Source organism: Erithacus rubecula, assembly GCF_903797595.1.
Source record: "Erithacus rubecula genome assembly, chromosome: 13".
Classification (NCBI taxonomy): domain Eukaryota; kingdom Metazoa; phylum Chordata; class Aves; order Passeriformes; family Muscicapidae; genus Erithacus; species Erithacus rubecula.
Window position 1 is genome coordinate 13,160,498 of NC_136665.1, and position 16,935 is coordinate 13,177,432.

At 41.6% G+C, this 16,935-nt stretch overlaps 1 protein-coding gene across 2 annotated transcripts in view; it reads left to right on the plus strand.

The window, feature by feature from the left end:
• Window positions 1–16,935, plus strand: part of PTPRG (protein tyrosine phosphatase receptor type G) — a 384,534-nt gene that overhangs the window by 68,966 nt on the left and 298,633 nt on the right. Inside the window, exon 2 of one of the 2 annotated variants that reach the window (XM_079316643.1) lies at window positions 16,233–16,337. The exons of the other annotated variant lie outside the window; for it this stretch is intronic. Coding sequence (XP_079172769.1) covers window positions 16,233–16,337 — 105 coding nt within the window. The remainder of the gene's footprint in view (window positions 1–16,232; window positions 16,338–16,935) is intronic. 2 annotated transcript variants of the gene reach the window in all.

The following is a 16,935-nucleotide window of genomic DNA, read 5'->3' on the forward strand; positions in this document are numbered from 1 at the left end:
TTAGTACCATGCTTTTTTTGGAGAAACTTGGCTGTTCAGAGAAATACCAAGAATTTCTGCACAGCTACCAATATCTGCATTATAATATCTGCCACGTTGCAATAATATTTTGTAATTTAAGCCCAAGGAGACATAAATTCAGGAACTGCAGTATAGTCAATAAACTAAAAAATTGCTTGGTGTGGATAATTATGGCACTGATCTTGCATTACATATTAACCTACATGAGACCCTGCTGACTTGACAATGTTAGTTACTTCCTTTTCTTGTAATGCATGTTACACTGCTTTGGTCTAGCACAGTGGCCAAAAAGAAGGCCATGGATCTATTCCACTGTGTCTTGTCCTATTTTACAGTGCAGCTGCTTGATAACCACTCTAATTTACAATACTGCTATTTGCTAGCCACTAACTAGTTTGTATTCCTGGAAAAATCCAGGTGATGCACTGTAGGAGGGAATTCTCTCAAAGCATAATTTCAGTTTGTTGGAATTGGCTGCTAGCATTTTCTTCCGTTTTGTAATCAATTAAATTTTTGCTGTGAGTTGTGTTCTCCCCTTGGGTTTTATCACTGGGAATAATGGCTGACATATTATTGGGGAGCACAGGGTGGTGAAGAAGGTTGGAAAACTTCCCTGTTTTCAGTTATGGCAGTTTCTGGTTTAATCTAGATACAGCAAGAACCCTTAGATATGTCCTATGATTAATTTGTAGCATTTTGCCTCCTGTTAATTATAACCTGCTGTCTGGGGAATAGGTAAGAGAGGGCAAAGTCTTACATAGCATCAAGCATTTGAAAGAATGAAAATATACAAGCTAATTCTCACAAACCTATCTCAAAGAAAGAGACATCTCCCAAAGGCTCTTTGCACAATGGGAAAGCTCCTATTTTCTGCAACATCCTAATGTCTGTGTGTTGTTTGAGATTTTCATGATGCTGTCAGCTGCTGCAGACATATGGCTCCAATTGATTTGTCCTGACAATAACAGTTACCAGCACTCATTTCTCCACACCAAGAATGAGGCACATCTGTTATAGATTTGTTGACTGTCAAGGACCAGTAAATACCTATCTGAAGAACATCCTTTTTTTTGTCTGGTACTTCTCCCACCCTCCCCACCCCCTCTGAAGTGTGGTTGTGGTCTGCTGTCCAAGACTGGCTATTTAAAGGTAATTTCCATGGAATGGTGTATATCACGAGCATTGATTTTTATCAAGACAATATTGCTGTGAATAAATATTTTCTAAGCACACTTTTTCTCATTTTATTCTGGGAATTCTTAGTTGTTCAGAAAGGGTTTTGGAGTCTGGTTTGGTTTCTACTTGGATGGTGATTTTTCCCCTTAGTCCCATTTTAGGCTATAGGTGATTATTTCAGTGTCAAGTTTTGTCTTTGAATGCCTAAAAATGTCTGTTTCATTTTGAGTCTGGGCTACAAGATTCCTCCAAACTATAGTGGGAACTAATAGAAGTCAACAAAAGGCATCATGTTTTGCAATGGGGCAAATACAGATAGAAATGCTTCTCCAGGATAATGCTACTCCTTTGTTTCATGTACATCTTCTCTATGGGTCTCCTCTGTGCTTGAATGCCTGGGTGCACCTTCTGACTAATGCAGTCTATGAAATTCTTTTATCACCTTGGGTTTAACTTTGAAGGACAAATTGGTGCAACTGCCTGGATGGAATATTCCACTGGCACTCAGCTCTGATCCTGCATTTTAATTCTGGTTTGACTGATGGCCATCAGATGATACCAGGTAATGGTTTGTCTTCTCACCTCTGTTTTTCCATTGCTGACTGTCTTTGCAAAATGCTGTGTTATCTCACATGGTGCAGGACTGTGTAAGAGCAGTTTTAGCCAGCTGTGAGAACTCCATGATGTGCTGAGCAAGGGAATGGGACTTTGCTCTCTAGGCTCTAATGTGTTCCTGTTGCTCTCATTCCCCAGAATCAGAAAATACAAATATCTTACAGGTATGGGCCATTTATCTCTTTGACACTGCAAGAAGACATTCCTGCCTTCCAGGTGGAAGGGTGAGAAGGATGGACAGGCACTGCAGATATTTTGCTTTTTCTCTGACTGGCACAACTCATTTGAGGATGATTTCTGCTCCTGTGCCTCTGCCCTGCCCCTGCCCTAGGGTGGCTGTAATATCACACAGCAACAGCATCTACTTGTTGCCTTCCTCTCCAGCAGGAGGAATGTGCACCTTGCCTAAGGACCTTTTCCCTTAGACTGTGCAAAGATGCAAATTTTTGGTTTTACAGGTATACATGAGGCTTAATGAAGTTTTAGTTTTGACTCTTCTTTGAGTTTGCATAGAAATTATCAAGTTTTCTTTCCTGCTTCTCATTCAATAGCACGAGCTGGGATTCATAACAGTGTAAGGGAAATATTAATTTAAAAGAAAAATCCTTTTCCTCCATTTTAAATTAAATTTAAAATGAAGAAAGACATCTCTCCCATGGTAATTTTTCTTTTGTTTTTAATATAACGTATTGTAACATCATAAATAGAAATGTAATCTTATTAAAAGGTATGCAGCAAGTGCTACTTTATTAAAAACTTTTTTAAAATAATCATTTACCAAGTTGAAATATTAATGCAACTGGCTGGAAATTGCAGATTTTTTACTAGGGCATAGTCATTCTTTTAAAAAGCCAATTAAAGTAGATATATTTTCAAGAAGTGAAATTTCCGATAGTGACAGCTTTTTATGAGCATATTCTGGCACCGCTGTATATTTTAGGTTTTTTTTTCTTAAAGCACTAATATTTATTCAAATGTAAAGTTAAAAAAAAAATAAAATATTTTTCTACCCCCTCTTCCCCCTGTATGCTGCATTGTCTCTAAGTGGAGTACAAACAAAATTATCTTAAATCTCAATTTGAGTGTCACTTAGCTTTTGCATAGTACAAATAAACTTACATCAACCCAGTGAATGACAAAGTGTGTGTAACACCTTCTCACTTACCTAATTCTAAGGGGCAGAAATGCAGAGTCTGCTGAATATCTCAGCTGCCTTGGACTTCAGTGGCAATTAAGAACTTGCAGCTCTTTCAAGGATTTCTTCTTTCCTGACTTGATATATTCCTTACTGTGACCTGAGAAGCACCTTTTTCCTTTTTCCTTTCCTCACCTATACTGAAAATAATGAATAGTTATTGATTACATGTTGCTTAATGGGCTTTAATAAATTTACACTTAAAATAAAATTCTCCAGTGGAGTGTTTCCAGCTAAATCAGGGTCTAGTTCCTTTGCATTAACACCACTCTGCTGCAGCAGAGTGGCTAAAAATTGCAAAAGCAGCCTCCTGCTCCATGGCTTTTTTTTGGTTTTTTAGTGTTTAGACTTAGAGAGTGGGTTCCTGGTAAGAAAATAGGCAGTGCCACTGCAAATCGTGAGTGGTCCCTGGCCCCATGTGCACCAGTCCATGTTCCTGCTGCTGATGCCTTGCCCTGTGTTTGGGTGCTCTCTTCCCTGCCCTGTGCCCAGGCTGTCCTGGCAGAGCTGCTCTGCAGTCCTGGCTCCCTTCTGCTCCCCCTGCCTGGAGCCAGGGGAGGCTGCTGTGCTCCTCTCCCAAAACATTTGCTTTTTGTGAGCACTGCTGTGGTGCTGCTGACCTGTCAGACCTGCCACCTGAATGGGCACTGCAAGCCAGACCAGACTGTCTGAGAATTTTGTGTTCTCTGTGTAGCATCCCTCAGAAAGGGTCCTGCTGCTCCATTTCCCCACCACACAGCTCTCAGGACTGTCCCTTAGCAGGCTCTTTGCTGGTCTTGTATCAGTTTAGTTTTTTTTTTTTTTTTTTTTTTTTTTGTGAGGAGTGGGATTCAGTGATGATTTTGGGATTCCAAAATCCTGGCAATTCCTAATATCTCTCTTAATAGGATAATGACTTGAGCCATCTCACTTGTTGGAAGCTAAGCTTCTTGCAGTTTCTTGGTATTTCAGCAGATCTGCTTTAACTTCATATCTTGTGTTTGTATCTTCTCTTTCCCATCAGAACAGTGCAGTAAACAGAGGGGCACATCCATGTGAGCAAAGATGATCTTAGTATATGCTAAGATGGATCAGATCAGTTGCCAAGTGTGTTCTACATCAGTCTTTATATTCCTGCACCTTTAAATCTAATCACATCCAGCAGATGATATTTTCTAACTATTGTTGCAATTTTTTATAGCTATTTCAAGTCCTGTGTTCAAATCAGATTTGGTTGTCAGTTGGCAAGTAGCTTGGGTGTGTGGATGCCTCTTTGTGATGCATCAGTTTGTTCATCAGAGAAAATTACAATGTCAGGAGTCATCTTCCTCCCCCTGCTTGAAATTTTGATACATGTTCTGGAGAAGTCATGAAAGGATTTAAATCCAAAGCTGAAAAGCCTGACTGGAACTGATTGCTTTGAGCTTCTTGTTTACAAAATATGTATTGGGGGTTAAAAAAAGAAAGACAACAAGAGGTTTTCTTATGAATAGACTTACTTCTGATTTCTCTGGCAAAGACTGTGGTGTGTATGGAGAATGTAAAAAAGAATAACAATAAAAGCATATTTAATGGTGAACAGCCTTTTTTTGAGGAAAACTCATTTTTGATAGTCTGTGCAGTATTGATAGAAGTTCTTTGTAGTTGTAAGATGCAGCTTTGCTGATCCCTGTCATCAGGGATAGAAGGAAGAATGTTGTCACAGAGCAAGCACTGATATGTTGTCAATATTTAATGCATTTATCATTTTAAAAGTAATTTCCTAATTTTAATGTATTTTTAAATTGCTTAGAGTAAGAGAGGAGATATCTGTTTTGATATGAATTTCTCCTTTTTGTTGACAAACTAGAACACAGAGTATCGCCATGAAGAAATCTTTTTAAGTGTTGCATAAAAGGGAGAATCTGTTTTTCAACACTGACACTGGCTATCTGGGAGATGGAATATTCTTACAGTTCACAGTGAAAGCATAAAAGAAGCATAAAATACAGAAATAACAACTGTGGAACACATGTGCACTCTTTGGAATTAACTTGCCCGGGGGAGTTGTTTTCTAGAGTAATTAAACTTTCTGTGGGTATTGAGGACCATTCTGGGGCTTTCTGAGTCAAGTGGGGACTAAGTCCAAAGCTGTATTGTAATTAAATAGCCAAGAAATCTGCTTGGCAAGTGAGAAACCTGGAGCAGTCAACAACCTTGTTTCCTGCAGGTGGGCTGAAGTCTTCATGAGGATTCTTAGGACTCTTACTAAAACAATTGTATTTGTCAGGCTGCAGGCTGAACACCAGACTTCTCTGGCCTTTCAAGACACAATGCTATTGTGTTTTTCAGTAATTAAAGTGTTTGTAGGATTAGTAGCAGTGCAGATGATGGGAGTGTTGCAGTGGGCAGGGAGCAGCATTCCTGGAGAGGAGCTCTGGGGGAACCCAAGGCTTGGACATGGAGTGTGCAGCTCTTGGCTGTTCCCCAGCCATGCCAGAGCTGGGGTGTCTCCTGCTGGTCAGGAATGAATGCTGTGTGCCTTTCCTGCTGGCCTGGCACTGTGGAACCTACTGGGATGGTCAGGAATTCTGTGTGCCTCTGTCCCCTGGAATTCTGTCCCTCTCCTGTGATCCCTGTGCTGGGCTCTCTGCTCTCAGCCAGAGCTGCTCTGCAGTGACACTCCAACCTTGTTGTTTCCAGCTCTTGTGTGCACTGAGCCCCTCCTCTCAAAGCTGCCACTTGCTTAAATCATAATGTTCATTTGAGCTCCCCCGGGCCTGGCAAAAGGTGAAAGCATCCCTTTGTTCCTTACAGAGCTCTTCACCTCCTCCTCTTTCACTCTTGTGCTGTGAGAGCCCTTCTTGCCTGAAGATCACCCTTTCCAAGTACTCTAAAATCTAGCTCTTCATTGAGGCTTGTTATGAAAATTGATGTATGAAAGAAGGAAGTGGAGGGTGGATTAGGGCATTGGAGGCTGGAGATGCTGATGATGAGCACGCCCAGGCAGGGCTGAGCAGCCTGGGTTGAGGACAGGAGGGCACAGGGTTGGTGTTAAAGGTGCTTTGATTCATCTCATGTGTCATCCTGTTGTCCCTCCCTCCCCTGCCCCAGGTCTTAGATTTTTTCTAAAAATGAATTTTACTTTTTTTTTGAGTAATAGGCCTCAAACAGCATGTGGCACTGCAGTGACAGGCTTGCCAAAAACTGTCTAAAACTGAGTTATTGCTTCCAGTATCTCTGTGCATGTGGCCCAGGATAGCAATTGTCTTTTTCTGCAGTGGTATTGCAGCATGAACTTTCATCTAATTCATTATCCACCCTAATACTCGAGTCTTTCTGCATTACTGCTTTCTAAACAGCACTCTCTCAGTTCATTCCTGCACTGATTATTATTTCTCCCCCACTGCATAGCCTTACATTTATCTTCAGTGGAATGTCTCACTTACATCAGCCCATTTCACTGAGCTTGCCAGGCAGCTGAATATTTCTGAGACATTCTTGCTTGCATCTCCTCCCCTTGGTTTAGCACCATTTACATTTATGGGGCATGGGGTTGGCTTTGTGCTGCAGAGGGTTCAGCTGGTTTGATAGGAAAGAACAGTGACCCTGTGCCCTTCCAGCCTGTGCTGCACCACTGTACCATTAAAGTGAGCACAGTGCTGCTAACTTTGGTCTGTTTACTTCATCTGAGCTCTTTTTGTTTGTTTGTTTTTGGTTTTGTGATTTGGGTTTTTTTGTGTGTTTTTTTGTTTGTGGATTTTAGGTTCTTTTTTTTTGTTTTGTTTGTTTTTTTGTTCTTATTCTTGCTGCCAAGAGCCTTAATGCTCTTGCTGTTGGTACTATGAGGTTTTGTGTCAAGATCTCTATTGAATTCTCTGGAGACAAATGACCAATGAACCAAGTATTGGTTGGGGATTCTAAACAGCACCAGACCTGCTGGGAAATTTCCAGAAAAAATTCTTGCCTGTGTGAAAAAATTGAGAAACTGAAAAGCCAAGATGGAAGTTTGATTCAGTTTACAGTTCAGCTATTTAGTATTTTCTCCTTTTGAACAGTGCAACTTATTTGGAAGGAGAGACTTCTCAGAACAGTGGCTCATGTTTTTGGGGCATGTATCCCAGACTAACAACTTGTTCAGTCAGCACAAAAAAAAAAAAAATCTCTATTTATGTCAGTTTCCTCTTTAGATTTATATTTTGGGAAATAAGTGTGGATGAAACCCTTTGCTACAAAATCTGTATCTAATGCAAGCTGTTAGCATTAAAAAAAAAGATGAAAAAAACTTGTTTTGTAGACCATAAGCCAAATTAAAAACATTTTTGCACAAATAAAAATGAATGTTCGCTTGCTTGGTTCTACTCAGCTTTTAAGTTTGATCCCAAAATCATTTTTGTGGATCTGGCTGGAAATGCTGTCACATGCTGGAGGCACTGAATCTGGCTACCTGGGCACTACTGATCTGTTTCAGCACAGAATGGTACAAATCTCAAGCTATTTTCTGCTCAGTCCAGGGGAGCATGCACATTTATGCTCTTCCATCTTTCCTCCAGGAGATTGTGCAGCTGACTGCAAACTGAGAGGAAGACATCTCACAGTGGGACTAGAGCATTTCTCCTTTATTTTCTTAAATAGTTCTTTATTAAGCTTTCCACCCTCAGCATTAATTTGAGAGCCAGAACCAAATAACCAGGAAGAGATTGATGTGGCCTCACTTTATTTCCCACAGTCGATAAATTGTTAAATGGGCCAAAGGACACAGGTTAAAAAAATCATTTTGTATAAAGAATGAGGGATTTTTATTAGCTGATGAGCCCCTGTCTGTGAAAACTTGATAATGGGGCATGTTTGATCTCATGTCATGCAGTGGAGCAGCTCTGTTGGCTTCTTAAAGAGCCTCAGTGTTCTCTGTGGGGCTGAAATCAGCACTGTGCCCTGCACTTGCTGCTGGATGAATGCTGGGTGTGTTGCTCCTTCAGGGTTAGAGGAGGCTGAATTTGGAGGGGTGCCTTGGAGGGAGGACTCAGCCCTTGGAGCAGGGAGTGCAGAGGGGAAGCTCTTGCACAATTGTCCTCTGGGGACTCTGGATAAGTTTAGCTAAGACTCTGGTTTGTAGATAGATGTTTGTCTCTACTGGTGGAATGCAAAGGGAGTTTTAATGGGATGATGGGAAGTGAAATTATAGGCTGCCTACAGGGAGGCAGGAATATGTCTGTAGAGATGGCAGTGGGTGGACAGAAGTCATGCACAAAGCAGGTCTTTGTCACATGGTCCTTGCTATGGTTCTTTGGATAAATCTAATTTTTTTTTTTTCTTTTTTACCAAGATACTTCATGTACTTAGGGGAATCCATTTTGAAAATGTAATAAGGCTATACTGCCACAAATGCTGGCAGTCGATACAAGCAAATTATTTCTAGAGCAGAGAGCTGGAACTGCTGATTTTGCATAAGTTTGTGTGTTTTTGTGAGTACTGCTGGATTTAGTGAAATGATAATGGTATAGTTCTGCATTAAGCAAGGCACTGGAAGTACAAAATACTCCATTAAGGTCACATTTATTTGCTGTTCAGAGGGTGCTCTTTTAACACCATGCGTGCTGCAGCACCTGATTATGTGAGAATAAGAGTGAGACAGGTGGCTCCAGCCACAGCATTTTCTGTTGTAAAACCCCTAAAGTTTGGGTACTTGCAAATAAGGCAAGAAGTGAAATAAAGCTCCCTTTTGCCATTGTTAATCCATTGTACAAACTCCATTATATATGTGTGATTTATACATTTCCCAGATAAACCATGCCATGAATGAAGAGACCAAAGCAGCCCCTTCTCAGAGTGCCTGGGCTGATGGATTCCAGTCTCTTCTGCACAAATATACTGGGCTGGCTCTGGATTCCAGCTTATTCCAAGCTTGTCCTTGGGGAAACAGTGCAGAAGTGTTGGAGCTGGTGTGTGAGCAGTGACTTTACCCCATATCTGTGTTTTCATTTTCTTGGTTCACTCTGACCAGGCTAGTGAGATACTGGAGAATTGAGTTTATCTGTTTTCTCCCAAGTACCTGCTGTGATTCTGTCAGTACTGGCTGAGAGAGCATCAGCCTCCCTGTGGAGGTCAGCCTTGCATATGAACCTCTGCTCTGAAGTTTTATTTCTATGTTTGCATCACTCATCACTGCAAATAAAATCCAGAGGTGGCAGGACCCTTGTGAAGTGCAGTGGGGAGAGAGGATGAACAAGGATGAGGATTCCTCCTTTTAAGAAATGCAGATAATGATGGTTAACAGGAGTCTGAAGGATGCACTCACCAAGAGTTTTCAAGGTTACAGAGTTTTCAGGTGCTCCCAATTATTTTTCTGTCTGGCTACCAAAATCAGAAGTGTCTAAAAGGATTCCAGTTTTTAGAATATAATGTACTTCTTTAAGGTACCTCAGCTTAGATGGCTAGAATACCAGACTGTTTGAAAACTTTGTCTTAAAGGTAAATGTCTATATCTGCATTCTGTATTCTCTGGGAAGTGTCAGAGAACAGTTGGGTGGAATAAGGGTTTTACAAACAGCTGATCTTGATGTGTCTGCAGTTCCCAGAGTTGGGGCATGAGTGGTCCTTCATTTCTTCAGCTGTTGTAGTGTGAGATGAACAGCAGACCCTCCTCCCTGGAGGAGCACTGCATTTGTCTGGGCTATTTTTCCTGCACTTTCTTCAGGGGGACAAACACCAGACTGGTTTGTTTGGCTCTTTTCTCATTACATGTATCTTACACATGGGTAGATGGGAGCTCATGTTCCACAGACTGAGAACCCTTAGTCTCAGGATGTTCTGCAAGTTCTCTGGCAGAAGCTTTGCTGCAGGGCATCATCCCCCTGGAAGGTGTGACGTTGCAATGGTTTTATTCTGTGGTTTTATCTTGAGGTGGAAGTTGTTGGCACCATTTGTTATCTGGCTGACTGCTTATTCTGAGCACAAGTGCTGCAGGTGATGCTGGTTGACATCAGCAGTCCAAATTTACCAGCTATGTCACATCTTGCACAGCTGATGCCAGCAAAGTGTAAGCCTTGAAAATGCAAAATCAAGCCCTTTCTAATCATCCAGCAGCATCTGTCTCTTCCTGGCCTCCCAAGCTTCTTTTTCTGAGTCCCCTTAATGGAGCATCATTAATGCAACTTGAAGTTGCCTCACTGTCTTGCTAATGAGCTTTGCTCATCTGGCTCAGGAAGCCAGGCATGAGAGCAGGAGCTGTAGGAGCTCCTGGCTGGTTTGCTGCTCCTTGGGAGGGCATCTGCCCTGGGCACAGTGGCTGATGGCACTGGGCACCACAGTGCAGTGCATTCCCAGGGTCTGGTTTGGCATCTGATGGGAGAGACTTTCTTGTCATCCTTAAACTCCATCCTTTGTAATACAAGGAAAAGACTGTGCTGCAAATCTCTCTTCCATTGCCTGTCCACACCAGCTCTGGGACTTGCATTATGTTTATACACTGGAGTATTACTAGATTGCACTGCATTTAACTTATGGCATTGAACACAACAGGTTAGCAGGGGTCACACCCAGGGACTGCTATATTCATGTTTGGGATAAGGGCTTTTAATTCTGCCAGTTAATTTAATCCCCACAGTTTGACAGCGTGTTCCTTGGACTATTTTTCATCTTCAAATTGCATTCTGCTGGTTAGTTCCTGTAGAGGCCTGCTGTGTTCTGCATTTATGTTCTTGTTCTTAGGATTTGTGCCCTTACCACATCATCTATCAGATGTGTGAAACACAGAGAATGAATGGTGTGGAAAGTCTCTGTGCAAGTTTTAGGGACAGACCTGTGGATTCCACTGGCACAGGAATGAAGGAATCTCTGGATGACTGTCATCTGGGAAAGGGACATGTGTCTCTTGCCAGATGTAGCATCTGGGTATCTGTTATTTCACTTAAGTTGTGAGAAATTAATCATTTTTAACTCCCATATTTCATTAATGGAAGGCTGCGAAAATTGCCTGTGTGTTCATAAGGGAGCAGATTCTGGCTTTTATCTGATACTGGGAAGAAATCTCTGCAGCATTATCAAGGGATGAAGTCTCATTCAGAATATAATTTGTTGATGCTGTCTGACCACTATATGCTGTTATAATTTCCATCCCTCTTTGGCAAGATATGAAATAATCTGCAAAATATGGAGATCCATGTCTGAAAAGTCTGTTTAAAAGTAATGCACTATCAAAATGGATTAGCTGTGCCTGAAATATTTCTAGATTTATTTGCTGTCAAAGGGTGGTAAAATATTTAAGCAAATAGCTTAGTTGTGTTTAGGAATTTGACCATGAAAGAGCCTAGGGAGATAAATTTAAGTATTATTTATACTAATTGTGCAAAATATTTTAATTGTCCAATATTATAAATTTAGTATCTATCAGCTTCCTCCCTCTTCCTTTCTTCTTTCCTTCTGGCTCATTTGGCAACATTTATTCTAAGCAATTGCCCAGAAGCCTGAACTTGTTACAGTGCAGAACATTGCAATGTCTCCAGTTTACCTGCTTCTCTTTAGCACAGCCCAATTAAAATACAGCCAAGGCACCTAGATAAAGGTGCTGCTTTTTTCTGGTGAGGCTTGCATGAAGCTTTAGGCTTGCAGATGGGTATCTTGGATCACTCATCTCTTTATCTCCATTTAAGAGATGGTATAAAAGCCCTTCAAGTAATGTCTCTGTGCTTTCATGCCTTTTTAAAATGCAGTGCTGTGCAGTCTTCAAGAAAACAATGTTTTTCTTAGTTTTAAAAAGTTGCTTTCCTGCAGGCATTGATTTGATGCAGAACTAATTGCTAGAATTCCTTATGATTTAGTGGGTTTTTTGTTGCACATTAACAACATCTTTTTTTTTTAACTCCCCTGCCTTAAGTGTGCTCACAGTGTGACACTGCTCCAGACTCCAATAGTCAAGGCTCTGTCTCCAAAGGCTGGCTTGTAGCTCTGCTGAATTACTCAGTTAGGAAGTTCATGCACATTAAGGACTAAGAATGAAACTGTGATTCAGCTGCTACTATAGTCCATGGTGGCAAGTCAGAGTGATTATGAGGTGGGCAATGCATGTACCTTTGAAATTGTCCCATTGTAGTTGCAAGGGCTGAAAACAGATTTTTGTGCAACCATTGTCTTCAAAGAAAAAGAATGTGAGTGTGGCACACAATCTAGTTAATCTACCATTATAACTGATGACTTCACCATTCAGACGTAACATATCGATCTTAAAGGATTTCTCTTTCATAGCTGATGGCTTGATACCTTTTAAACACTAATGCCAAGGGTATAATCTCTCTGAACAGTGTAATAGCTTTATATTTAAGGTAGATTGGGGATAAAATTTTGTGTTTCCATGTGAGCTATGAATACCGGTAAGGTACTCAGGCAGGAATTACCTTATCGTACCTTTGAGGGCACTTATCAAATAATTTTTATTGGGAAGTTAATATGTTGAGACAGAGTGGATGGAAAGCTGCTCAGGATGCTGAGTGTAGCCAGCATTGCTTGTGCTGTCTGCAGATCTGTGCCCGGGCTGATTCATTTAGCACATCATGGAAAATCATGTAGTGATCAGTGCTGCTTAGAACCATCTGAAATGGTGCATGAGGGGTTTCTGCAGGCTGATTTCTCCATGCTGGTTTCTCCATGCTGGTTTCCCCATGCTGTCCTGGCAGCTCTGCAGGCTCAGCACAGCTCCATGGGCTGCAGTGTCCCCAGCAGGCGCCGATGCTGCCACTGGCCAGGGGAGCTGCTCAGGCTGAGCTTCACTCTCGTGTATCTGAGTGTGCAGTCACTCCCCTTCTAATAGTATATCTGCAAGCCTCAGACCATGTATCCTGGAGTTCATTTCCCCTCTGCCATCAGCACTGCCCTGATGGATCAAAGGAAACCTTGCAAGGGCTTCTGCTGTGCCTTCTCTCCATCTCTCCCTCCTGCTCTATTCCACCCCTCTAATTTGGCTGCTCCATGTTGAGCCTTCCTGGAGCATGTTCCTGCCCCTCCTATTGTACCAATTTCCACTTCCCCAACTTTTGGTTCCCAGAAGAGAGGAGCCTCTCCTGGCTGCTCCCTGTTGGACCAGCCTGTCTAATTGCTAGCTTTTCTCCAGCATCCAGCTCTGCAGGAGTGGAGCAGGAAACCACTTGGCTGCTCCCTGTTCTGGAGCTGTTAACTGTCTCCCAGCTGAAAAAAAGACTTTTGGAATCCTGCAGTGATTGGTGCTAATATAACCTAAGCATTTTCTCAAAAACTTAAACTTTGATTGGTGTTATCAGGTTGTTTTGGTCAGAGGTACATCCCCACCTCCACCCTCAAATCTGGAAAAAGCAGTGATTCTACCTGAAACATAAGATTGTTTTGATATGTGAAGCATTTCCTTTTTTGAAATAACTTGGTTTGACTGGTTCAGTTCTTCCAGACTTTTGTCTGAAAAGCCACTGTGTGCTCTGCTCTGTACCTGGCACCTCCTGAGGATGAGAGAGTCCAGTGACCCCAGTTAACACCAGAGAACAGAAGCACCACGGGGTTGAGTCTGGTCTTCTGATGACTTTACCAGTATGAGATATGGCCAACAATATCTGTTTGTTCACTAACACAACAATGCTTGTGTTTCCTTGGAGTGTTTCTGTGGCCTCATGAAGAAATGCAATGGGCTGAGGGAGGGAGGTGGTGGTGTGGCAATGATTTTGGTGCAAAATGTTTTTTGCAAGAGGCAGACCATCACCTTCCCAGTTCACAGCATGGCCAGATAATCCTGACTTATCAACCTTCTCCCAGAGTTTCTGCAGCTACCCAATAAGTGTAGTGATGACTACTGAATTACTGCATGCTTATAAGGGGATTATTGACATTAATGTTGAGCCATCTAGCAGTGGTGCAGGATTTTATTTAGAACAGGATGTGCCAATTTGTTTCTTTTTCAGTCCTACAGAAGCTATTTAGCAACCAGCAAGTCTCTTCCCATAGTTCTCATGCGAAGTACTTGAGCTCCCTCCTGGTTTGTAGCATCTTTTATGGTGAAAATAAATTTATGTACAGCATGTCTCTTTACCTTCTATAAATACAGATAAGTGCACAAATCTATTAAGTATCTATGCAGAAAACTAAGACCTGCATATTTTCATAAGAATGTCAGATTTATAATTGCATGAATAAGGTGCTGACTGAAGCAAATGTTCAATTTCACATTAAAGTTAGGCATTCATGAAGGCTTGGATTTGCATAATTTAATTTTCTGCACAGAAGACACTGAAAAATCAGTGGTATGATTCATGGCCATCCCTTGGTTACCATGAGGCTTTTTGGTGGTTCCAGCTAGAAGTACAAAGGTGTTTACAACCTGAGATGTTTTGCACTGACTCGGAGCCTCGAAGTACTGACTGTACCTTCAACAAATACAGATTATTTCGACTCAGTGCCTTTCTCTGGATGTAAAAGCACACAGGAGGACTCACTGAGCACCTGCCAGAGCATGAGTTGCTCTTTGGAGGAGGCAGTGTCCAATCTTCCTTCTGCCTGAAAGGTTTAGCCTTTTTCAGCAACAAAAATCCCATAATTACTTGCCCTTTCTGTAGAGAAAGGAGAAAGCTGCTTTCAGTTTGTAACAAGGAGAGTTTCAGGTGTATTTGTCAGCACATGTGATTTTTAAGTGAATAAGTGGGCTACTTTTTTTCTGATAGCCTTTCCAGCCATCTGCCTAGGCTATTTCAATTTTCTCTTCCTCAGGATTTTTTTTCATGGTCTCTTATCTTTGTTCAGTTTTGCTCTTTTTTTGCCAAGAATGTTTGGGTCTCCACATCCCACACCCGTTCTTTCCTGTTGAAATGACTGCCTGCTGCCTCCCAACCACGTAGACATAAAAAAGTATGAGGAAAAAAAAAAAAAAGACTAAAGTGAGATGTTTAATTTAGTATTCTAGAGAGGAAAACAAGGTATGTGAGGTCATGTTGCCTCCAAATCCTGGTAGCATGATGTGTTCCAGTGTTCCTAGTTTGCAGCCTAGGGTGAATTAACATTTAGAAAGTTGCCAAGGAATCTGGAGAACTCGTTCCAATGGCACAATCAGTACCTTTGCTCACACAAGAGATGATTTGGCAGGGGCAAACCTGCACTGCCTTTCCTGAAATTGCACTTTTCCTACCACTCAGGATTCCAAAACGTGCAGAAATCCACATTGCAAGGGAAGGTTTTCCACAGAGCTGTGTAGCACTCAGGGATAACCTCGGGCACAGCAGGTTCTGCTGCTGTGGTGCAAGAGTGGAGCCTCCCAGAAGCTTTTCCAAAGGGAAAGAAAGGCAAATTCTGAGTTACTGGTGCATGATGTTCAATAAAGTCCTGTTCCAGGCTTCTCTCCAGCCCAGCTGTAATTGGCCTGGGAATAGAAGGGAATGCAGCACTTGGTGACTGCATACGGGTAGCAGTGCTTTATGGGGTTTTCTGAAGCTTTAATTTGAATTATTCAGCTAGTTTCTTACTGATCAAATAAGTGGTTTGGGAGAAGTTGGGCTTAAATTTCCATAAAGCCATTTGGTGCATACTTGTTCCTCACATTCCATGTCTATGGATCTAAGGTGGTTTTTGTTTGTGTGTATTTATTACGGTGCTCTGAGAAATGTAGTTGAATTTATTACAGACTTTCTATTGACATTTGTGAATTTACACACCTCCACTTTGGTTCAATCAGATGCATAGAAACAATAAGCCAAATATGCACATAAAAAGCCCAAATACCCCACATCCTCATGGAAGCAATTCATTCCTTTACAAAATTAAAAATAAAAATTATTGGAGGGATAAAAGAAAAAATCCTGGGTTGGAATGTATGATGTGGGTTTTATTCAAGTTTACTTGAATTTACACCTTCTAGCTTGTGGAGTTTTACAAAGATTTCTCCATTCCTGCCCTCTCCCTTTCACACTGTAAGTCATTGCTGTGGCACACTGGGTGTTCTGGCAGATATAGTTTGGTAGTTACTGGCAAAGTAAACTCCTGGGTCTAAACAGAGAAAGTTTGGTCATATGTCAAGGCTCATATTGTTTGTTTGTGTATGTCAGAATTTCCTTATGGAAATTACTGGAGCTGCACAGGCATCCAGACCAGAATTACAGATCAGTGACTCTTTTGGATGGGGGGAAGTTTTGGGAACGCGCCTCTTCAATTCTTGTGAGCAATACCCAACTTGTAGTCTCTGCTCAACAAAGCTGCAAGCTTCACTCTGTAACTCCAGAGAGCCAGACCCACTTTCCTAACAAGTCCTGCATTTTTTTGGCAGCTCTGCCCGAAGGTTTCGTGGGCTCTCTGCAGGAGAGCAGGCATGGGAGCTCGGTGCAGATCCGGCGGAGGAAGGCGTCGGGGGATCCCTACTGGGCGTACTCGGGTGAGTGACCCAACTTCTTCAGAGCTCTGAAACACACAATGGCTCCAGAATCACATTGTTTACTTGCTTTTTATTACTACTGTGCTCAGTTTGAATTAGTTTTACAGTGTATTTTCTTCTGCTGCATTCCTTGCAAATTCCCCCTATACACATGCCTTCCTTTCTTGCATTTCTGCCATTTGCCTGCAGGATTTGCCTTATTATTCTCCTCCTCCTTTCAGTCTTGATTTAATTTCTTGACTAAGAAACTAAGACCATACCCTTGGTCAGGCATACTCCCAAACTTTTCTTTGCTCTACTGGTCCAGTAAGTACATTCCCAAGCTCACCATTTGCTTACCAGTTTGGGCCTTCTAGGAAGACTGTAAATATCTATCTATCTATCTATCTATCTATCTATCTATCTATCTATCTATCTATCTATCTATCTATCTATCTATCTATCTATCTACCTATCTATCTATCTACCTACCTACCTACCTACCTACCTACCTACCTACCTACCTACCTACCTACCTATCTTAAAAAAAAAATCACCCCAGAATTTTTGCAATTATTTCTTTCTGTGCATGTATTTTTGTGTTGGTGTATGATGACAT